The 25,752-nt window shown below is 40.2% G+C and overlaps 1 protein-coding gene across 2 annotated transcripts in view; it reads left to right on the top strand.

Annotated features, from left to right (window-relative positions):
• ptprr.S (protein tyrosine phosphatase receptor type R S homeolog) overlaps positions 1-25,752 on the top strand; it is an 89,121-nt gene that overhangs the window by 32,754 nt on the left and 30,615 nt on the right. For both annotated transcript variants that reach the window (XM_041588605.1, XM_041588606.1), the window contains exons 5-6: positions 6,170-6,280; positions 17,681-17,940. In XM_041588605.1, coding sequence (XP_041444539.1) covers positions 6,170-6,280; positions 17,681-17,940 — 371 coding nt within the window. The remainder of the gene's footprint in view (positions 1-6,169; positions 6,281-17,680; positions 17,941-25,752) is intronic.

Below are 25,752 nucleotides of genomic sequence, written 5' to 3' on the forward strand. Positions count from 1 at the left end.
TCCTGAAAATATGGAAGAACCAATTCCTGATTCTGGTTGGAAAAAGACCCTATCTTAGGTCTAAAAGATGGCAGTGGTCTTAATATCAACCTGTCCGTTAGGAAAGATAAATAGGGTTCTCGAATCGAAAGAGCCTGTATCTCCCCAATTCTCTTGGCTGAAGTAATAGCAAAAGAAACAAGGCTTTGAAGAATAGACACTTTATAGCACAGTCCTGAAGAAATTGAAAAGGACTCTCGCATAACTTCTCCAGCACCAATGGAAGATTCCATCTAGGAAAGGGACAATAGATTCTAGGTCTGAGCTTAGAAATGGCTCAGATGAACCACTTGAATAAATGAGATGATGAAAGATTTCTGTTCAGGAGGGCAGATAGTGCTGAAATTTGGACTTTAAGGGCGTTAACTGCCAACCCCTTCTCGAATCCTTCCTGTAAAAACTTTAGCAAGGAAGCATCAGAAGGCTGGCCTCAAGAAACCTGATGTTTCAGACACCAAAGGCGAAAAATTCTCCAAACTCTGGAATATGCTTTGTTTGTGGATTTCTTTCTTGAACACAAGAGAATATCGATAACCTCTGGTGACAAATCTTGTGCCTCTAAAAAGGACCTGTCAATCTCCAAGCTGTCAACTGGAGTCTGTGGAGATCTTGGCACATAAACTTCCCTTGAGTCAGAAGTGTTGGGATCTGAGGTAGCACCCAATACTGGCGTCTGGACATTTTCATCAGAAGTGAAAACCAGGCCCTCCTGGGCCAATAGGGAGCTAATAGGATGGTAACATTGGGATTGGTGGGTAGATATAAACCAGGGGATAATCCCAGTCTATCGACATGGCATCTAAGTGATTCAGCTGAACCCCCTGTTGAGGGAACAGAATAACCTGAGCTTGCGTTTCTGTCTGGTTGCCATCAGGTCTATGTGAGGAAGCCCCCACCTCTCCGTTATGGACTCAAATATTTGTTGATCGAGTGACCATTCTCCTGGAATCACCCTGTTCCGGCTCAGGAGATCTGCTAACACATTGTCGCTCCCCCTTACATGAACAGCCATTATACAGGGAACATGAGCTTCTGCCCAGGACAGAATCTTGTTTGTCTCCAGACTCAAAATTCGGGATCTGGTTCCCCCTTGTTTGTTTAAATATGACATTGTCGTAGAGTTGTCTTCAGATGTCTGCCTTTTAACAGGTGTTGAAAACTCCAGATTTGCCATGTGGACCGCTCTCAATTCCCTGTAGTTGGAAGACATAGAGGCTATCATCGGATTCCATGCCCCCTATGCTGTAAAATTGCCTGTGTGGGCACCCCAACCTTTCCACTCCACCTGCTGAAAAGACAGACCCCTGGAGAGATTCTTCTCTTGAATCCACCAGGCCAGAAGGGACCTCGTCTCCTGACTGAGACATATCACGGTATTGAGGGATTGTAATTTCTGATCCCATCTGGACAGAATCTCCAACTGCAATGGTCTCAAGTGAAGTCTTGCCCAAGGAACTGCATCTATGCCTAAAACTCTAATTAAGTCTCTGATGAGACAGGATTCCGAACCATCTTCTGAACTTCCTCCACCAGACTGACAATCTTGTCCTGGGGGAAGAAGACTTTCATCTGCACTGAGTCGACTACAAATCCTAGAAACTGGAGTACTCTGTTTGGAGAAAGAGTAGACTTCTCCCAGTTTATCCTCCAACCTCGATGTTGTAATAGACTTCGGGGCAAATTTACTAAAGCACGAAGCGGCTAACGCTAGTGCAAATTCGCCAGCGTGACATCATTTCATTAGTTTTACAATTTAGTGGACCTACTCTAGCGCTACTTCGCACCCTTACGCCAGGTGAAGTTGCTCTATGGCAAAGGGACGTAACTACGCTAATTCACTAACTTGCGCATTTTACTGAATGTTACCTCTTGCGCCAGACTTTACTTAGCCAGGTCAGACCAGGCAAAGTTCAATACAATAGATAGGAGTTTTTCAAAAGATTTTTGAAATTTTTTCTAAGTCCCAAAAAACGCTGGCAAACATACCTTTTTTAAGGGGGATAGTATGAAAAATAGCGTAAATTTTTTTTGGGGGTACCCTCCTTCCCCCCTACATTTCCTAACATATGGCAACTCAACGATACAGTGGGCACATGTGTAGGGCAATAGAACACCTTTTATCTAACCGAAGAGATGTCCAGGTTTGAAAGACATGGCACAAAGACTATTCTTTGACGCAAAATCTGAAGTCCAAGTTCTCAGCCACAACGCCCTACTGGCCGATGTGGACAAAGCCATTGACTTGGCTGATAACTTTACTGCTTCACATAAGAAATCCACGGCCATGTTGATTTTGGTCAAGGAATCTAATAAGTCTTCTCTAGGGACTTTGTTATTGATATCCTCAGTCAACTGTCTCAACCAGTGCCTGGTGGAACGTGTGACCCCTGAAGCAGCCAACGCTGGTTTACATGAGGCCACTGCCATAGAATAGGTTCTTTTAAGGATGCTCTCTGCTTTCCTATCCATAGGGTCTTTTAACCCTGAACCATCTTCCACTGGTATGAGAGTTCTTTTGGATAGTCTAGCTATCGCCACATCCACCTTCGGTGGAGCCTCCCAAGACTTCAATTCCTCCTCCTAGATTGGAAACAAAAGCTTATGCCGTTTTGAGACCGTGGGTGCTTTTTCCGGACACTTCCATTCTCTAACCATCAAAACACTAGTGTGCATAGCAAGTTACTTCTACTTATAGGTGGGGTTACAGGCTGTTAAACATTTTAACTCTTTATCCACTTGTCCTATACGGCAGGAAGGCCAAAATAGATCTCATGGTGCTGCCGTATGCTACGTAAGGGAATGTGTCTTTTTCAAGTTACAAAACAAGCATCATGGCTTTTGATTTATAATCTCATTAATATGCAATGATAAATGCAATGTTACAAATACTTTGTATTACACCACAATCCATCTGGCACAATACTGAATGTAAAAACAGAGAAGTTAAATACTACAGGTAGATGACAGAAGACAACAAACAGATTAAATGCCTCAGGACTTTGCATACTATGATTATCTCTTAGCATAAAGGGAAAATATGATGCAAATAGCTCGGAACAACATACTCTATATATTAAGAATTTACCTTGCTGCAGTGCAATGAGAGATTTGACTCTCGTATAGTTCACAGATCAGTAGCTCCCAAGCCTTCATTCTCCTTTGTCTCACAATGTGCAAATAAAGTCATTCATTGACATATGACATAGTAAGGGCTTTGCCTGTTGCTATTTTCAAGCTTTAACTGTTGTACTAGACAGGTAGGGATTTGTGTTTGCCATCATTTCATTGTCTTGAGCCATACTGACTCAAGTAGGATTTGAAGGCCTTCATTGTTCAAGTTCTTTTAAGTTTGGCATGCCCTCCATGGTTTGATGATCTAGTATGCAAGGATTGTCATTAGAATACATTTATCTGGGCTCAGTTCATTCTTGAAATACTATATTATCTTTAACTTCCTTCCTGAGGTATCTAGATACCATAATAATATACCATGAATTATTAGGGCTGGCCTTAGAGTAAATGGTGACCTGCACAAATTAATATGGGAGATCAATGGCAATTAGAATGTCAGCATGAATTGTATACAAAAGTTTAATATAATAATGTCATTATAGTGCAGTCAATGACTGATTTAATAATATCAATCTATAAACATATTATTCTATCATTCAAAACATGAGCAGATATAATTTGTGCGTGTGTAAGGGGGCTATTTTCTAAAACTCAAAATGCTCTCATTATTTTAGTAAAACAAATTCGACCCATCTACAAATTTTTACAAATACCCATCTACAATTTTACCTTATTTATCAATAAAATAACTTATAGAAAAACATAATTTGGTGCAGGAAAAGACTCTATAAAATCGTGAAAAATTCAGATTTTTCTCAGATTATCAACCAAAAACCACAAATTATTCAGATTATTTTATGAAACCAAGACCCAGCACAGATTGTGTCTTCCAATTTTAAAAGGGACATCTGCCATTGACAGGTTTGAGATGGAGTATTTTCGGATTTGAACTTTTAGCAACCTTGGGGTATAATAAATCTCCAAAAATGTAAGTTTTTTATCCACAAAAAAAGTGTGTTTTCTCCTTTAATATCCTGACCAGTTTTAGTAAATAACCCTCTTAAAGTTGTAGCTTTTAAATCAGGGGCAAATGAACTGCGGTCTCCCATGTTTTTAAAGATGGATGGGGAGTTGCAATTTTGCAACTGGAGAATGTTACCAATGATATTACATACTGTTTAATAAAAGATCAAGTTACTATTTTTTATTTCAGTTAGTGATTTGCATGCTGGCCTGACGCCCTCGGATAGGGCGGGTTTTGGCCGACAATTGCACAAAATATTTTGGCCACGGGTGATTGTAGGCCGAGCTGCCCGCAACCTAACAGTGCCCCACTTCCATCTCTGGTTGTGACTATTTATAGACATTCACCACCCTGCCCCTTCTGTGAAGCCAGCAACGGGGGGCAGGTATATACAGTAAGTATATGCAGAAGTGTGGGTCTATTTGGGTGTGGGTCCTAATCAGTCAAGTTAGGGTTAGGTGTGGGTTGAGAATTTCTTGACCCGCCAATCACAGCTGACAGCATCCTCAGCAGACAGGTTACAGTGCATTTTGGTAATACAGATATGGGATCCCTTATCCGGAAATCCGCTGTCAAGAAAGTTCTGAATTATAAGGAAGACAATCTCCAATAGACTCCATGTTAATCATGAATATTTCTTTTTTCTCTGTAATAACAAAACAGTACCTTTTATATGGTTGATACTTATTAGAGGCAAAACAATCCCAAAGGCTTTATTTAATGTTAAATTTCATGTAAAATATTTCTAGATTTAAGGTATGGAAATCCAAATTATGGAAAGTCCCCTTATCCAGGTAGAGGTTCCATAACTGTAGATGATATTAGCTAGAGGCTGGCTCTGGCATGTGTGCCATCCATTTCTTGGGGGATAATAATAATAATGCCTGTTCGGTATAAATACGAAAACAGCTTGAATGGCATGTGGAATAAGAAAGAGGCGCACCAAATTTGTAAAATTATAATAATTTTTAAATATTTCACAACAAGCACAATAAATAACTCTAAAGTAAGAAAAATAAGAGGTGCTATTACGTAGCTGAAATCTTATATATCGGGTAAAACTAGAGAGATTGGTTACTGTGACCTTTCCGTTCCCATGGTTTTAAAATTACAATGAGTGTTCAGGTAGAATTATTATCTGCCATGTTTCGTGCTTAAAATGCTTTCCATTAATGACAGTTCCCTTATGTGAAGCACTTAGCAAAATTTTCTGAATCCAGGAATCAATGAGAAGCCACCCCCTATGCTGTTGTAATAAAAGGCTTAAGTGCAAATAATGAGGCCAATAACTAAGGCAACACTGAAAATCCCCACTATATGCTTTTATAATGTAGGACTGGCATTTCATCATTCTTGGATAGGCAGCAGGCTCATCTCCTGTCCCGTCAAATCTGTCTGCTAACACCCTAATGATGTCTGAAAAATAATGGCACCCAATGTTATACTGAGGGTGTTTTATAATTGAAACCAACAGTGAGGCCGGGCTGCTGCTTTTATTTATTGGATACCAAGCACACTGAGTTAAGTAATTCTGTTAACTCACATACAAATTAATATATAACATTAAAGCAAATGAGCACTGGCATTGCATGCAGCCTTTGTGCCTGATCATTCCTATTGAGAGTGATTGTACCTGTTTCCACCTGTAGAAAGGTAGACAGAGTGACATACACTACAGCAGTGCGTGGGTGGTAAAGGAGGAGCTGCAAAGGAAAACGAAAGATTATATTTAACCATTTCCTCAGCAGGCAGGTGAAAAGCACTCACATACCTAATGGGCCAGGTGATTTTCAAGAAAAACAGTAACTGTGTTTGCTTTTGTTGAGATCTGACCATAATATGTGTGTGCGAAGATTATTTGAGCATTAAAAGGATTTTAGCCATCCACCTGTCTGCCAAAAGTCATTTAACTCTTTGGCTCTCTAGGTAGCGGTAGTGCACTTTGCGATCTTGGGTCACTGTGCAATGACTAAAGATATTAAATGTGCCACTGCAGAAGGATAACAGATTATTTTTCTCTTTTTTCAATACAAGAAAAACGTACTCCAAGGACAACATGAAGCAGATAAGCTGTGGACCAAAGAAGGATTTTATACCATTGTTATATTTCTCAGCATATTTGTCATTATAGTGACTTGCTTGTTGGTAAGTTTTTCTGTTTATATACTTTCCTTCTGTGAATGTTGTATCTTATAATTCAAGTTAGAGTGCAAATGAACCATAAAGCAGGTGAAACCAACATGCCGTTTTCTCACAATTGCATAACTACATTATTCAGAGTGGTGAAGGATCCAGAGAGTTGCAGTTATACAACAGTTGGCAAGCTAACTATGGAAAAAAGCAAAGATGTCCACTGACTCCATATTATATGGGGATAATGATAGAGTTCTGAATGCTCTTTACTTTAAATGGTCTCAGATATGGCTGGAGTGGGTCATTATCACCCTAATAATGTGGGGTTAGCTGAGATCCCTAATTAAGCAGAGACAAAAGTATAAAATACCTGGGAAAATATGTTAGTGATAATGGTAATAATCATAATAATAGAGAGTATATATGTTTGTACAGTACCAGCTGAGCAGCATCCACAGATCTGACAGTATTAATGTACGAATTAATAGTTAGTGTAGCTCTGGGATACTTGGCCTAATCTCATAGCAAGCATTTCTATCTGGCAAATGTGACACCAACAGACCAAGTCAGCAGCTTATTGGCCGGTGTATGGGCCCCACTGGGTTTGCAAATTCACTGCAAAATTGCTTCTGGACCATTGCATAACAATGATGTGGAAGGGGCTATTGATGTTATCATGCTGTCAGGGGTGATCCTGGCCCCTCCGCCACCTGAGGCAGCAGCAGTTGCTGCTGCCCCCCCTCCCCCGGAAATTCGCTCTTAAAGTACCAGGAGCAGCATTTTTGCTGCCCCTGGTACTTAGTGGGGCGCTCCCACCTGAGGCGACAGCCTCAACTTGCCTCATTGGCGAAGCACCCCTGCATGCTGTGTGTTACTAGAAAGAAATAATTCCTAATTTTTTTCAACAATTTATACTCTTTACTGATATTAAAAAAAACATGCAGAAAGGCTCACTTCAAAAATAGATCAAAAAAATGCAGTCATGGAAGATGCTCTTTAACTTGCATTGCTGCACTCACTTATGATAATAGATACAAATAGGCCGAGAAGTCACTTTGCATTTAATAACCTATGCTTATACTGTATAATACAATTGACATTTATGGGAAGCACGTTTCCTATAGTATGCCTGGTGGATCAACTCTTACAGACTGCCACTACACCTGGACACATTTACAATCTAGTTTCTAGTGCCCGATGCACAGAGGGACAGAACAGGAGGTCTTCTCTTGCATACAGGATAGGATAGTAACCTAAAGAGGACAATTATTAAGTTGGAATATGTTGAGAATTGTAATTATCAGTAGCTGGTTTGAACATCGTCATTGTACAATACAATATGAATATAACAAAGCAGTGTGGGACTGGGACACCAGCGGCCCACCCAAAAACCTTAGTCCAAGGGCCCACCCAAAAACCTTAGATCAGGGGCCCACTCTCAGTACTATTTTCTTCCTCTACTCCCTCAACCTCTATTCTCCTTGTCTTTTTTATTTACATACTATAATCTATTATTCCATCTATTTAGCCTCTTTTTCTCATAGAAATGGGGAATGAGCTTAAAATAGGCCAAATGTTTAGCAGCGTGAGGGCCCACCGGGACTTTTCCTGGTATCCCGTTGGGCCAGTCTGACACTGTAACAAAGAAAGACCAAAATGGCTGTTTTTAATAGAGTCATATACATATATACTGTATTTCCTCTATGAACTTGATTTCTCAGTCATGTTGACATTTTAAGTCTACCCATGCTATTATGTGTTTTTATTGTTTGTGTTTCACTGTCACTGCTCCCATAGATTGCAAGCCCTTGCGAGCAGCGCCATAACTACCTACTATTTTTGTCTGCATGCCAATGGTTGCCAAATACCCTTATGTCCAGCACTGCTGATTAGGTTTGTAATTCATAAAGGCATTTATAGAGTGGCCAACTATGGTTTTGAATCTTACTGGAAACCAGTGAATTTCCAATGTGAATGATGGTGTACTGTGCTGACTCATTATAACACTAGATTGGGGGTTAAGTTGCTATAATAGCACAAACGAGATCAGATTAAGATCAATCTTATGTAAGATTCTACAAAATTGCTGCTTGTTTTAAAAATCTGAGGGCTGTTAGTGAGGGAGACTTTATAATAATGTAGATACGGAGCTGAGAAGTTATTTCACTATATATAAACAAAGTAGCCTCTGTGCTGTTTGTGAAAGAAAATACTTATTCCAAAACTGTCCAAATTGTCTAAATCAACAAGGTGAATATCCCCAAAGGCTGGAAGGCCAGATTCATCATATTCAGCTTACCTCAGCATTATACATACTCACCGAAAAGTTGCTTATTAAAGCAGTTCAGAACCAAGCTGCTCTTGTCGGCACAACACACAAATACACAAATGTATGTACTGTATTACATATTTTGACAGATGAACAGCAGGAAAGCTTCACAGCAATGTTTGTTTAGCTGGGGAAAAAGCAGAGGAGTTTCAAATGGCTTCCCTCCTCCTCCTTGGTGCCCAGCAGATGCTGCCTTATGAGTACAGTAAATCTATATGCTTGCTGTTGTTTTTAGTGACTGCCAGATTGGTTAAGCAATCTGTATACAAGCCAGGTTTAAGTTGACAAATGATTACACAGGATCATTCACAAGAAGTTTGAGGCCATTGGTCCTCTGGTAAATGGTCCTGTGACCAGAAAGGCTCTGGTAGAAACATTGTACCTTCCAACTAGTCCATCCTTAAATATTGCATTCTATTTGCATCAGTGTGTTGTTTCTCTGTCTTTTAGACATGTTTTTCAGACCCCATTTATTTCTCCTTCCTTGGTGTACCACTGACCTTTTGTGAGGGGGAACCCTTGAGTAAAGCACACCAGGCAGAGAGTTGCAGTTCGAACACATTCTCTTTATTTGACACGGCTTTCTGTTAAGCAGCAACACTTTCACAGTGCTCAATCTCCCAGCTTTCCATATGACACTTCCCATAACTGCACGCTGCCAGGGGGGACACATGCTCGCAGGCACCCCTCTTGGGCCTTGACCGGCTCACTCTCTGGACCTAGCCTTTCCTCTTAATCCCTGACTGGTGAGATTCCCGCTGGGAACACTATGCCCACTAACTCCTAGTTGGGGCCATAGCTGCCCATGCTAATTACCTTGCTTTCTTACACTTCCTAGAGTGTACTGTTACACCACTAGGCCTCACACTACCTAGGTTCAGTACCTCTTCCAGGGGATGACTCTACTGCTGCAGTGCCCTCTGCTCAGCTTCCTTCCCATAACTCATCACTAAAAATCACTTCCTGAAACCTTCCCTTTTAGAACTTATTATTCTGCACCCACTGGGAACTTTCCCTTACAACTGTTATCCTCTAGCTCCCCCTAGTGGCCAACCAAACAAATACATTAACTATTACATTTAAATTAAACCATCAACCTTTTACATTATTATATCTCACCCTCCTGAAAACCAGACACGTCCTCATGTCTGCCAATTAAACTATTACTCTACATCTTCACAGGCAGCTATAGATGTATCTGCAAATAACATTTTTAAAGAAAAGAAGTGTCATCCTCAGGTACTGATTTCTTTGAAAAAATTTTTTTTTTCTGGTGGACCTTTCCCCTCTTTTTTTTTTTAACAGTATTTGTTTTATTGATTTCCAAACCAAAAGAAAAATAGGGGGGGGGGGGTACAGAAGAAAGAGGGGGGAGGGGGGTTGTCAGGTACATCTTCAAAAGACAATCACCATTTATTACATTATATCTGTCACATAAACTTCACAGCCGGTACACTTTATGTTCAGTTACCCTGTTTGGTAGTGCATCTGGGTAACTTTACTATCAGGAAGAACCTCAAAGTCAGGGGAACACATACTTTCTGTAGTGGGTCTTAGGAAGTAGCCTCTGTCCACTCGTCCCATATTTTCTCATATTTTCCTGGGCAGCCCCTAGCAAGGTAGGTCATCTGTATTAGTGGGAGTTGTTTATTAATTATGTCTAGCCAAAACTGGCGGGATGGGGCTTTTGGTGTCAGCCATTTCATAAGTATTGCTTTCCTAGCATAGAATAACAAGGATCTCCATAAGTCCCTTTTTGCATTTAAGGGAATAGTCTCATCGATTATACCTAGGAGGCACACCTGTGGCGACATTATTTTAGGGAAAGTAGTTTTCTCTTGTACATATGTCATTATTTTGTCCCAATACTTATGGATTTCCGGACAATCCCACATCATATGTAAGTATCCCGCCTCCCTCTGTTGACATTTAGGGCAGTGTGCCCTCTCCATATCTCCCATTCGGCTTAGTCTAAGAGGTGTTATGTGCAACCGGTGTAACACCTTAAACTGGATAAGTCTGTCCCTTGTTGCGATTAGAAATTGATATGCTTTAGAGGTACCTTCTTCCCATTCTTCCAAGGTTAAGCTAGGGATATCTTGTTGCCAGACTGTATATGCCTTAGCAAATGGGGAAGGGAATGTGGAGAGCAGGTTCCCATACACTTTAGTCACCATTTTTTTTTGGATTGGGGATTTGAGGGTCTCCAGCACAGGGGGCACCTCTATTTCCACTTTAGTGGATAAGAATTGCGCTACAAATGCGTGTCGGAATTGTAAGTAGTTTACTTGGCCAATTTGTATCCCGGGCCTAGTCTGTAGCATTTGGTCTCTATTAAGCAGCTGTCCCCCTGGTGCTGCCTCCCCAAGTGTCTTTATCCCTATGCTCGGCCATCTCATATATTGTAGAAGTTGCCGGAAATGGGGTAGGTATGAGTTGCCCCATAGTGGTAAGTCAGGTGAGAGCAGCGGGTTGCTGAGATGGCTAGCTCGCATTACCGCTGTCCAGGCCTTACGGGGAGTAGCTAATATTGGGTGTTTTACTTGCAGATCCTTCAATTTCCGATATGGTATATGTCTTAGCGTCTCTACTGAACCCGCTAGGGTGGCTTGTAGCTGTAGGTTGGGATTGTTTGGGTCTGGTGTTAGCCACCAGCCAATATAGAAAAGTTGGGAAGCTAGGAAGTAGCCTTGTAGATCTGGAAATCCCAGTCCTCCTTCATTTATCGGAGTTTTCAATTTGGATTTCGCAAATCTCGGTGACTTGTTCCCCCATATGAAAGATGTCTGAATCTGCTCTATTTTAGTAAATACTACTTTGGGTAAATATATGGGAGAGTTGTGGAGTATATATAAATATTTGGGCAGAAAAACCATCTTTATGAGGTTTATTCTGCCCCATATTGTTAGGGGTAGGTTTACCCATTGCTTCAGTTTAGTTGTCATGTTTTCGGTGATCGGGGTGAGGTTTAGTTCCTCATACTTGGAGCTATCCTTTGTGATTTTAATACCCAGATACTTGAATTCATTTACCCACTTCAGTGGTGTTGGGGGATAATCGGCAGGCACCAAACCTTCGTCTACTGGGAAAACATTCGATTTCTCCCAATTTATTTGTAATCCTGAGTATCTTCCAAATTCTTTAGTTATTGCTAGTACAGCCTGCAGGGAGGGCCCAGGATCATTCAAATATAGCAGCACATCGTCCGCATATAGGGAAATACGTTCCTCCACTCTCCCCAATTGCATTCCCCTAATATTGTGGGCCGTGCGTACTAGGATGGCTAATGGCTCTATTGCCAGTGCAAATAATAGTGGTGAGAGGGGGCAACCCTGTCGGGTGCCCCGGCTTAGCTGGAAACTGCCTGACATCATATTATTGACATTAATACGTGCCGTAGGGTCTTGATATAGAAGACCTACCCATTTGATGAATTGGCTGCCAAATCCGAACCTCGTTAAGACCTCCCACAGATATGCCCACTCAATTGAATCGAAGGCCTTAGCTGCGTCCAGAGACACCACTACTCTGCCCCCTGTCTCCGTATGGGTAGCTAGTATGTTAGTATATAGCCTTCTTATATTTATGTCTGTAGATTTCTCTGGCATGAAGCCCGATTGGTCTGCATGTACAATTTCTGTTATCACTTGTTTTACTCTGTTTGCCAGTATCTTTGCCATTATTTTGGTGTCTACGTTTAATAGGGATATTGGTCTATATGATCCCGGGGACAGTGGGTCTTTGCCTTCCTTAGGGATGACTATTATTGTAGCTTCCCGACAGGATTGTGGAAGGTTCCCTTGCTCTGTAGCACTTATAATTGTCTTATGCATATGTGGAATTATTTCATCAGCATACTTTTTGTACCATTCTGCCGGGTACCCGTCTGGCCCCGGGGCTTTGTTTGCTGGCATTGAATTTATGGCTAGTGAAACTTCTTCCACAGTTATTGTGGTATTTAGCATTTGCCTCATTTCCTTTGGGAGTCGTGGGATAGGGATTCTGTCTAGATAATCTCTCAGTTGGTGCTGGTCATAGTTGGCCCGCGAAGTATATAATTCCCGATAGTACTTTGAGAACACCTCAGCTATGTCTTTGGGGTCTGTTACTATGTCTCCTGCTGCCGTCTGTATTCTGGGTATTGCATTTGAGGTGCTTTGTGTGCGGGCTAGATAGGCCAATAGTTTCCCGTTTTTTCCCCTTTATCAAAAGTTCGCTGGGTAGCATAGAGTAGTTTTTTACGGGTTGCTTTGGTTCTAGCTCGCTCTATCTCAGCTTGTGCTGTTTTAAATTTCCCTAAATTAGATGCTGATGGGTCGGCAGTGTACAGTGTTTCCGCCTTATAGAGGTTATTTTGTGCACGTTGGATCTCTTCTGCGGCTTTGACCCTAGCCCCTGCTATCACACCAATAAGTGTGCCTCTTGTTGTGGCTTTAAATGCATCCCATAGAATGGGGGGTTCTGCTGATTCAGTGTTTATTTCCCAATATTCTGTAATGGCCCCCGCTGCCGACTCGGCAACCGTGTCATTGGCCAACCATAGTGGGCTTAGTCTCCAAGGTTTTGGTGCTCTGGGCGAAAGCATGCCTAGTGTGACCAGCAGTGGGGCATGGTCTGATATGCCTCGGGGCAGGTATTGGGTTGTGCGGACTTGTTGCAGTAAGTCCCTGTGGCTAGTGCCAGGTCTATTCGGGTCATGGTGTTATGTGTAGGGGAATAGCAGGAGAACACTGATTCCTCAGGGTGTTTCCAGCGCCAAACATCAGTTAGCTGCATGGCTTCTGCCCATTGTGCCAGTTTGTTGTTGTGGGTCGAGACAATGTTGAGCCTATCTTTCACAGCATCCATTGTGGCATTAAAGTCCCCCATTATACAGGTGGGTGCCACTGGGTGTTTGGCCAGTTCCCTCATAAGGGTGTCAAGCAGTGTTGAAGTAAGGGGCGGGGGAGCATAAAAGTTGATTAGGTTTATGGGCTGATTTCCTATCAGTAGCGATACTACTACAAATCTGCCATAGTGGTCTGTCGTGAGCTTGATTAACTCAGCTGGAAAGTTCCTTCTTATCAGTATAGAGGTGCCTCTGGCATGTGAGGAGAAGGTTGCATTGTATGTGTGGGCTACCCAAGGTCTTTTTAGAGCCAGTAACCTTTGGCCCACTAAGTGGGTCTCTTGTAACATAAGAATGTGTGGATTGAAACGCTTAACATAATCAAACACCAGTGCACGTTTGAACCTTGTATTTAATCCCCTGACATTCCAGGACATGATATTAAGTGATTCCATTAGCTGTCTTGCTGAAATAGGAGACCCATAAAGGGTCTATTAGATATGGAATTATTGTACCTGCGTTGGGGGGTGGGTGTGGGGTTGGGGGAGGGTCTGAAGTCAAACTATTAACAGTCCCTTTAACTTTCCCTACCTGCCATCTAACTTGACAGGTCTCTGATCCCTTAACTAATTTACTTAGCATACTAACGGAGTGTGGTCAGCTAGGTTTGGCCAACTTCCGCTTAGAACCTAACTAAACTCAACTAACGTCTCTTGCAGAGCTTTCTTATACCTTTTAACCTATTAACCCTCGGTGGTCCTATACCTTCCGGCCAGGAGAGAGATAAACAAAGAGAAAACAAAATACAGTTCCGTATGGCAAATTATTCACATAAACATTTGCTTAGTTTACCTGGTGGGCATGAAAGGGAAAAACAGAACCAACAACACAGAATCAGCTGAAACAAAATTATCAGTAAGCATTTAGTTAGGGAGCCAACATATTATACGTGCCAGGAGAATCCCCCCCCTCACTCTTGTGGCATCTTTAGTGAGCCTATTATGCCTACTTCTCACGGGGAGCGAGTTGTGCAATCAATCACCTTGCAGTAATAAATCATCCGCTACGAATGCACAAGTAATGTTCCATCTAGGTGTGTTGCCCCATGTTTAACCAGTCCTGATTTGGGACCTTTCCCCTCTTAACCACTTTCCCCCAAATAGCCTTTATTGCCTGAGCCTTTTCTGCTCTTTATCCATTTCCCATGGTTGCCCTTTCTGTCTTCTTCCTTTTTCCAAATTTCTCTCATCATCTTTTACCCCCAACAACACTTTTTCTTCTTTTTAACCGCTTTCTCCAATGTGGCTTAACCCCTTTACATGTAATGGGCCTATCTCTCCTCTTTACATTATTTTTACCCAATTAGATTTCTCTCACTTAAATTCATTTCCACCCATGTGCCATTGTTTCCTATAGAGTATAGTAGCTATGCATCTAATTGTAAAACTACAGCTCGTATACTGTATATGGAGGAACTGGCAAAGCAGGACAGAACATTCAAATCTAAACTTTCATTGCCCTTTCAGTGGCTTCCAGGGTTATCTATAGTCACCCCCATTCTGACCCTAGATACCTTTTATTTTTAGCATTTCCAAATCAAGGTCTCTACCCCTCTAGGAGCCATACAGTAGTTTGCATGGGCTCAGTTTTGTTCTGGAGATTTGCAGCCTCCCCAACCAATAACAGTGAGCTGGGAGTGGCTTATCTTGTTTTGCTTATTTGTTTATGTAAGGCTTAGCTATTCTCCTACATACACAGTAAGCATACTGTCCAGTCATTACAAGCACAGTATGTTACCGCATTTATTAGGGATTGAATGCAGTTTAACGTCAAATGGGGGAATTTAATATGTTTCTTTAGCGAAAAAAACATTAGCAAACACCTTTGCAAATGTTAGCAACCATGTTTGCTCCGTTTTTGACTGATTAAATTGCTTTTGCGAACTCTGGCTGTGTATGTAATTTTGCAAACCATTTTTTGCGACAAAATATTTAACAAACTCCAGAGTAGGTCTTAAAGGTTTGCAATGCACAATTAAGATTTGCAATACAAAAGAAGCCTAATGAAGAATATTACATAGCGAAAGGCAAATTTCTATTTGCAAAGTTTTGGTCTTTTTGATTACATTTCCCCCAAAGCCTCTTCAGAAGAAGCAAAGATAAACCCAATTAGGCATTCTGCTTTTCAGAAATCCATGAAATACTCAACCCGTTGCCTACAGATAACAATGGTGTTGAGTCAGTCTTCGTGTCTCTTTGATATGAATTATTTGTCATTATTTCAGGCTTATTCTTCTGAAACAGCTGCAAGTTAGTGATTATTGGAGTGCTTAAGGTAGAATGTGGCTATGTACTTAAATTAATGTTTTTATTCTATTGTTTTGGTTTAAACCATAATTTTCCCTTTAGGTGTTGAGCATTCTCAGCTATTAAAAAATTGCCCTTACACACAGAAATCATCTTCCATTTTGTGAAGGCACTAGGACAGTAACATTTCTATTAACCATTAGGTGTTATGCCTGGAAACTTCCATTTAGTCTGTGAATAGTCTACATTGGTACTTAGAACACACACATGGGGCAAATATATCCAACTTTGAACCTGTAAGATTCCCCAGACATTTGTACTGGTTGGAATCAACTGATTGATCAATTTGATAGGCCAGTTCAACTCGTTGTATAAAATCATTTACTCTTTATGTATGTTGATTTGCATGTCCACAGCTGTGTGGGCACAGCTGTCAATTGCCAATTTGTATATTAATAATTTACCCTTCTCTTTACCCTGAATGCTTCGCATATATTAGTGAGATCAGCAATGATCAGGGGACTCCATAGTGGGAATCAAAATAAACATTAAAAAGAGGCATAGAGAGGTGAACACTAAACATACATTCTCTGCTGCCACGGAGACAAGATGTTTGTGTGTAATGAAAGAGACCAGACTCAGTTTCATTTTCTACATTTACTTTTTGTTCTATCTGGTCATGCATATTTATGGCTACTTAAAAATAACATATCAAAATAAAATAACATAAAATAAAGACAAACGCCCATTCAATATGTACGTTTTATATTTACTTTAGTTCCCTAAGACTGTATACATGTTATGGAAATGCCATACTGCTCGTTAACATGAAAAAATGTTCTCCATAGTTATCAGATTGAAAAGGATTAGAGTAGACATGTCAGGCTAGTGTTTTAAGGGCCACATGCTGCCTTTTTAATTTGTAGCCCGAATGACTTTTGGGGAGTAATGTACAGCTGGTTATAACATATACAGTAGCTTAAATCTAAATGGAACTGTTTAATTATTAATGTATATCTGTGTCCAAGTTTTATCCACTCTGTTTGGTCCTACAAGTCTGACATGCCTACAGTTCTGACAAATAATGATCCAGATAATCTAGACACGCAACAGACTTGGTCATTACTAATCAATCTTTTCGTTTATACAGTATGTCTGTCTTTATGTTCTTAAAATAAAGCTCAGCATGTCTGCAATTCAAGGATATTGGAAATGGGACTTAATGTACCATATACAGTATATATTTGTTTTTGATCATTTGACTGTACGTGTAGGCAAATTCAGATGATGTGTAAGTAAATGCAGAATAGAGAAGCACTGAAGGTTTGTTTCAGAGGTTCCTCTTCCATGGTGGCCTCTAAAAATGCAAGATTTCTAAACTTCTAGCCCTAGACTGACCTGAGTATGCCTAGTGAGCAAGCAGGGGCGACAGAGGACCTCAATTCCAACATGCTTGCTTGAGCATTCCATCTATCACCATTATTCATTTCCCACAGATCAATATGGTAAGTGGTGACAGATGAAGGGGGATGTTTTAACCACAGTTGTTTAACGCCCGATGATGGCCAAAGTCAAAACATCATTGGTGTTCTGTAGAAACCAGAAAAAAAAGGGATTTGAGTGTGTTCCTTAACATGTTGTGTGTGTCTGTGTGTGTCTGTGTGTGTGTCTGTGTGTGTGTGTGTGTGAAACCTCACAAGCTGTTCAGTAATTCTGGTCACAGTCCACCTCTTATGTAAAACCTTATGAGAGCCAACTCTAGAATGCGAAAGATAAGTCAGATTAACAAAAACAAACATTTAACCATACAAGAAAAAAAAATAAACTCCCACAGGACAAATTATGAGCTTTTTTGAGAACTCTGCTTTGATTCTTTTTGTGTTTGTTTTGCTTTGTTTAAAGAGTAGGAGGAGAATCTTGTAAACACTCTCTACTTTCTATCTCTGTAGGTTCTCTACAGATTAAAAGAAAGCATTCAGTTTTCATTGAGGCAGGACAAGAAAAATCAAGAAATTCACCTGTCGCCTCTCCCAGCTCAGCCTACACCATCTCGGGCAAAACAGCCAAGCAGTATGGTGCAGCATGAACATATCCCTAAAGCTGTGAATGTTGTTGTAGACCCCCAATGCCAATGCACCTTTGAGATTAGACCTCCTCTGTCTGCAGGACCTTCTCCATTTAAAATGAAACCCGTGGGCCTCCAAGAAAGGTAAGCTGGTATTTTATAAGAACTTAAGTAAAGTCAAGTTGTTCAGCTTCTTTCACCTGTTGCTGTGCCCACCTTCCAAACAGATCACACCACAAGACTTTGTAACAATCTGGATCAGCAAAAAGGTTAGAGGCACACAAACTGCAAAATCTGTTGCTTTTCAAGATCCTCTTTTAATTCGCAAAAGTCATTTGCATCTCGTGTGCCCCTTCCTACCCTTTTTTTGATCCAGATTGTTAATAAGAAATTAGTCCTGTTTATGAGGGCCAACGTCTCTAGTATTAGTTGACCATGAGTGCCAGATTTGGAAACACACATGTTCTTCCTCTTTCTTAGAATGACCTTCTCACTCTTGTAAATGCACACCAGATATATATATATATATATATATATATATTCTGTATTGTGGTTGTGTAGCCAGTAAAGAAAAGGACCAAAGCCAAAAAAAAAAATCAAAAAAAAAAAGAAAAGGACCAAAGCAAGTTAAGAATTGGCTAGAAGCAGTAGAAACCTCAGCATGGGAGTCTTAATCACAGCTTGGCTTATAGCCAGGTTTAGGCAATTGATCTGACTACTGAATTGGACATCTGCCATTCTAATTTTCTCTGAACCTTGTGAACTATAAGTTATATGCAAAGTGCAAAGGGCAGCATACAAAGTGCAAAAAATGTGCAAACCACAATGTATTTTTGCACACTTGCACCCTGCCCTGTTCTAAACTGCGGTAGATCTCTGTACTGCAGAAGGATGCTTATGCTTAATGAACACAATGTTGCTTGTGTATGCCAGCACTATATTCATGAGTAGTGGGCAGGGGGTGGCACATAGATATTCCACCTACAGGTGGCCTAACCTGCACATCATTCAGACACACAAGTTAGAGATGCTGTCCTATGCACCCAAATCACAGTTATAGGCACACCTCTTGCACAGGCACTTTGACATGTATAGTATTTAGGTGCATGAAAGTTATCACCTAACATTGAGCCTAGTAATACAAAATGGAAGCTCATGATGTTAAAATACTCTTAGCATTAGGACTCAATGAAATAAATTCTTTAACATAGTATCATTTATTAGCCTTGCCGCTTCTTCAACATACTGTACCAAATGGCAACTTACCTGTAAGTGCATGTGAGTGCCTCACATAAGTTAAACTGATGTAGGAGTGTGGTTCATTATCATGCTTTTGAGCAGTTAAAATATATGCCTGCTCACTTCTTTTTTTGACATGGTAGTCTGTGATTATAATTGTTCCCATCGATTATCAGCAGATGTAGCTGGAAGGCCTTTTGGTGATGACTTTGGATATTTGTTTCAGTTTCCCTGGGTCATGTCCTTGTGCCATTATGTTTTTGTTGCTCATTGGTAAGGGAATTTGACTTTGATGTAGAATAAGTATAAGTACTGCCATACCATGCCATCGCTTGTGGCCTTTATTATTTAGAATTTAATTTAAGGCATGTTATTTTTAAATATTCGTACATTGTACGTCCTGGACAGTTTGGTTTTGCTTATACAGTGCTTATTTTTGTGTGTGTAATTAAGGAAGATCCACAGAGGTTTTATTATTATTATCTTGAGGTGGAGAATGCATTGTTTTTCTTAGCTAGATTACTAAGGACAGCAGGCCCAAAGAATTGTATAGTTATCTGGATTTATGCCATTTCTGTAGCATATACACATCTGCCTGATGCTACTGTGTTGCAGTTGTTGCGTGCCAAATGTTATTGGTGCATTTGCAGGTTCGAATGCAAATGGGTGACATTCTAAAGTCTTGTATAAACACTAGTGTTTTATAGTGTTTTGTCATCCAAGCACATATATTTTGTATACTCTAATCACATTTTTATCATGATGAATCTTAAACTGTATTTAGAAGTTGTTTCTTTTTAAACATGCTGCATTGTCCCATAATTAATTTGTTAACCTTCAACTACAACAGGACACGGTTAATGATTTTACCTTTCCTGCTGACAGTTGTTGAATATCTTGAGAAGCCTTTTCTTGTGGCTTACAAAGAGAACAGTGGAAAGATAGCTTTAAAACTGTGTTTGAGCCGATGGTTTTCATGTAAATCCTTTGTGATAAACTTGTTAAGGGCCCTTACATATGAGTGTTTTGCCTTGGGTTCTGCTTTGCATAAGTTTCGTACATTCCACCACAGGGAGCGCAGGATAAAAGGCATTCTAGTCTATCATACAGGCCTAACAGACACATCCAAAAGCTAAAGGCAGGTGGAATGCAACCTAATTGTCTGTCCATATGTTTTTGGATAAGCTATATGGCCAGTTTTCTAAATAAGTGGATTTTTTGGCAGTTAAGCTAACCCCACTGTGTGCAGTATCAGGCTGATCCAAGTGGTCAATGTTTGAATCACACGTACGTACATTGATTTTATTTTCAGACTGTATATACCTGTTGGTTGCCAGTGAGTGTGCCTTTGCTATAAGATGGTTAAGATGGGGAGCTAACTGCCGAGCAGGATGGAAGCAATGTGAAGGAGCTCCCGTGTCGCAGACTCTTTCGAAGCATCCGGTCCAGTCGTATATCATGGGGAAACACGGTAAACCGAAAGACCAAAGTGGGGAGGCACAGAAAACGCAGAAACATACCGAAACTCAGCACCTACTGAAGCAATTCTTTACACCATCGGATTGTGAGAAAGCTGCGGGCGTTTCCAAGATGGCGTCTCATCCCGCCAGAGGCTCTGCAACAGATTCAGATAGTGAGTCGGTGAGTTCTGATATAACTACTCTGACTTACTTGAAATCACTGCCGACAAAAGCAGACTTGCAGGATATGATGACACAGATAAAGCGTACTGTTAAGGAGGAGGTTGCGGGTATTAAAACTGAGATGACTGCGCTTAACTCTAGGGTCTCAGAAATTGAAGACAGGAGTGATTCTGCAGACACTGTTATTGAAGCGCTTGCTATGGCGAATGCTCATTATGCCAAAAAGATTTATTCTCTACAATGCAGATTAGAAGATATTGACAATAGAGGGAGACGGAATAACCTCCGTATCAGGGGCCTTCCAGAATTGCCTGATGGGAGTAACCTGCATGCAACGGTTGTGACCCTCTTTCAACAAATACTGAATGTATCAGATACCCATGTTATTGACATGGAAAGAGCTCATAGAGCCCTGCGACCAAAAGGCCTCCCCACTGACAAACCCAGGGACATTATTTGTTGCCTGACGCGGTTTCAAATTAAAGAGGAGATCTTGACAAAGGCCAGGAAACAACAGCCTGTTAAGTTTTTAGGATCGGAGATTATTATTCTACAGGATCTTTCTTGGCACACCCTTCAACAGTGTCGTCTGGTTCGGCCAGTGCTGCAACAGTTGAAGGAACACAACCTCATGTTTCGCTGGATGTATCCGTTTGGATTACAAGTTACGAAAGAGGGTAAAATGAATATGCTGACGGGCCCAGAAGATCTGCATACCTTTTGCCAGGCGTGTGGTATTGATGAACCTGATGTTGAAGAATGGAAACAGTTCTGCCACTCTCCTTCTGTTCCAGAGCTCGTGAGGAAAGATTCCTGGTCCTTGGTCTCCTCGCCTAAAAATAAAAAGAAGAAAGTTAAACAAACACCGGAAAAGAAGATGGTTAAGATGGGTAGTAGGAATATAAGAATGAGGCCTTCAGTTCAGGAGTAAAGTATGTCCCCCAAAAAATGTGCACCCTCGGGGCATGCAAAATAAATACTTTTGGAGCGATAGATCCATATCTTGGTAGAAAATCAAAAGAAGAATTATCCATTTGTTAATATTTTCTTTAATCCTAAAAAAAACATATTCACTCAATTAAAGATAGTTGATGTATCTACAGTATTTTGAAGGAGCATGAGCAAACACAATGCAAAAGCAGCATCTCAGAGTATAGACATAGTAAGAAGAATGCCAGCCAGAAAAGAGCCTGTGATGTGCGCTAACCTATATTCATGCAGCTGAAGTTATATATGGACTTTATGAAACAATAGACCTGAGACTGCAATGGAAAAATAAATATTGCAGGGTGGGGAGGAAGCTGCATTTTTCTTCATATTTTTCCATTTTGATGGAATGCCCTACAAACAAATGCTTACCCACTGGAATGATATGTAATGCTCAGCTAGGGTTATTGGGGCTGATCAATGGCTGAAGCAAATGCACTAAACTGGTTTCACAGAGCAGAATATATAGCCATGAGACTATATGAGATCTGGTATGTGAACATATTTATTCATCTTCCACTTGTGTGTTTCAACATGGCAGGCTGTGTTGTGTGCAGCTGCAGAAGACATGAATAAACACTTCATTACATAGTATTACATAACCCCTGGCACTAAAAGCAGAATTGTTTGCAGATCTACTTTACTGTCATACATATCGTCTTATGTATCTTCTTATTATAAACTACCTTAAAGCCAATACTGCTACAATATGCCACTTATATAAGATCTCCACGTGTGGCATTTCCTTATTGTTTGGCAAAGAAAACACAAACCTGCAAGGTAATTTCTCCGCTATGTTGCCCAAGTGAGCACTTGTTCTAAAAATACTGAGGTAGGGAACTTAACAATGTAGTTTGCTCTGTGTGCTCAATTCTGTTGCCATGGCAACTTTGCTAAAGTTACCTCTGCTTGTGTATCAAAGCTTAATACCTTAGGCCAGCACCATAATTCTCCTTGTAGCATTTCAGAACCAGGAAAGCACTATATTGCCTTATATATACTTATAAATATGATTAAATATATGATTGCCATGCCTGAGGCACATAAACTGGAAAGGCAATGAAGTATAAACCCCAAAAAAATGGTTTTCATGTTTAATTTGTCTTTCATTATACAGATTTTTGTGTATGGGTGACAGGTTCCCTTTAAAGAGATACTGTCATGGGAAAAAATGCATCAGTTAATAATGCTGCTCCAGCAGAATTCTGCCCTGAAATCTGTTTCTCAAAAGACAGATTGTTTTAGATTTAATTTTGAAACCTGACATGGGATTAGACATATTGTCAGTTTCCCAGCTGCCCCTAGTCATGTGACTCTGATAAACTTCAGTCACCCTTTATTGCTGTGCTGCAACTTGGAGTGGTATCATTTTTTTTTATTGCTTTAGGATGTCATTAAACCGTTCTCATTCACAATGTTGCTGTAAACATTAAATAGTTTAACCCTTTCTCTTAACCCTAAACCTCCCCCTTTTACATTGCATAACTTTTTATTTTACCAAATTTTTTTAACATTCCCACTTGCCTAATAAAATCAGATCTAGTTTTTTGCATTAAGAGGTGGACTTCTGATCTAAAAGGCTTTACTTCTTAGGAAGATATAGGGATGCACCGAATTAGTTTGGGATTTAGCCAGGATTCAGCCTTTTGCAGCAGGATTTGGATTCGGCCGAATCCTGTTGCCTGGCAGAACCGAATCAGAATCCTGATTAGCATATGTAAATTAGGGGTGGGAAGGGAAATCACATGACTTTTTGTCACAAAACAAGGAAGTAAAAAAAAGTCCACAGTTTGCTTTTCAGGCCCTAATTTGCATATGCAAATTAGGATTCAGATTCCATATTCAGAAAAATCTAAAATCTTTCAGGGATTCGGTGCATCAATAGGAGAATATATCACAAATGTAAAAGGCTAATAAAGGGGGGGGGGAGAAATATGTGCCCTTCAGTTTCTAGTATTCATATCTCCAACTATGTTACCCCAAATACCTCCACAAGTAGCAAAAAAATTCAGAAAGTATTTCTCATTGTCAGACATCAGTGCTATTAATACCATATAAATATATAATCCAGAACAGTGTGCCTCAACACTTTTGCCTGTTTTATGCAATTAGGAAAGCGCCCCTGTATTTTTGATTGTGTATTGATGTGCTTGTGCCACACGGTACATTCTTTATATAACTCTAAGTAGCAACACAACTATTTCAGCATTTCCTTGACCAAACACCTTCAATCCAGAACAGTCTGTATGTTGCTCGCAGTTCTCTTATCATGCACTTTGGCTTGTTACTGCAGTTGCAACTGGGTCTGTGTAATACTCACAGGAAACCACTGCACCAATCAATTAGGTTCCCAAGGTGACAGGAAACCCTACAGGGTCCGATGTTGATTGTGCTTGTCCGACGCTCCACCCTTCTCTTGCGTTTCCTTTTTGGCTGAGCTTGAAACAAGTTATTCCAGCTGCTGGCTCAGCAATGTAATATAATAAAATAACCGAATAACAAGGGTATATAGCAATAGTCAATACATTTGCTTTTTAATATCCCACACTGCATATTCCATTTGTGTTTTCTACCTAGTGGGTTGGTCATTTTATACAGCGAGCATCTTGTATCTACCCAGGAAGAGCTTATAGAGCATACATTGTGCATGTGTATAGTCGACAGTCGGATCAATGTAGTTGTTTATGTGCGATTCTCCTTCACTTCCGTTTTCACTAAACCATCCGACATGTCGCATGCGTTTAGTCGCATTGCGACGTGTTGGGTCAAAACGCATATAGTCCTGCCCTAAGGGTTCCTGTTTCTGGTGTCTCAGTCTGGCAGCTCAGTAATTCAGGTGCAGATTCTAAACTGTTACAATTTTGTAACATTTAGTTGATACATTTCTCAGCAGCATCTCTAGATTTTTAGCAACTATTGTATCAATTCTAACAACTGTCTGTAATGAAACTCAGGGATACGGCTCATCAGGGCCAAAGATAACACATGTATCAATTAAATGTATCGATTTATAACAGTTACAGAGTCGGCGACCCCCCTCCTAGAGCTGCTTTAGAAAGGAGAAAAATAAGACTTTACACTTCCATATTAGAAAAATGGTCACAAATAGAAAATAGAAAGGAATTGGAAAAAGAAACCAACTGTACTGAAAAAAGTGTTGGAAGGCAAACCACCCCTTTAAATTATTTTAAATGCACAACATAAAGACAGAGAAGGTACCATAAATATAAATAATACAGCTCCCTATAAAGACATGCAAAATATAACAAAAGATAAGATTTACAGTCACCAGGTGCAGTGCAAAGTACACATATTTGTTTCATACATTTCATAAACTTCTTTTTCGGTTGTCCTGCTGCTTAGTGCCATGTTGGTGTAACTGGTGTCTTCGCTATCACAGTGATAAATAAGTGTGGCTACCTGCAGGGTTTTTTAGAAGGTTTTTAAGATGATGCTAGTACATGTGACTGTATAGATTATGTGAGCAAGAGAACCAATGACTAATTTTGATCACATTGCATGTGCCTTTCTTTTCTTCCCAGAACTTTTTTCTGTAACATGCACATTTTTGTCAAATTTATGTGCAGTGCAGATATTGACCAGCAGATGGTATGTTTGTTGCTTATCAATGTCACAGCGATAAAGGTTCTGGCTCTTATTTATATTTACTGTAAGTATGTAACATGGTATTACAAAACATATCTGCTTAACTCAGTAAAACAAACAGACACTGGGCACAAGCTTGTGCTCTTATTTATATTTACTGTAAGTATGTAACATGGTATTACAAAACATATCTGCTTAACTCAGTAAAACAAACAGACACTGGGCACAAGCTTGTGCTCTTATTTATATATTTTATATAATGTATAATGTTTATATTTATATAAAAAAAGTCAAGGGATCAATGTGTGCAGAATCTCACTTACCAATGACTTCCTGTGCCTGGTGACCCCATAATCTTAAAACAAAATAGGGGGGGTGCATAGGTTAAGGTGAAAATTGTGCTCACTTTTGGAGCTACGCTCCTTTATACATAACCCGTAGCTACCCATTGCTATTTTCTTTTATGCAGGTGACCAGTAAA

Source organism: Xenopus laevis, chromosome 3S, assembly GCF_017654675.1.
Source record: "Xenopus laevis strain J_2021 chromosome 3S, Xenopus_laevis_v10.1, whole genome shotgun sequence".
Classification (NCBI taxonomy): Eukaryota; Metazoa; Chordata; class Amphibia; order Anura; family Pipidae; genus Xenopus; species Xenopus laevis.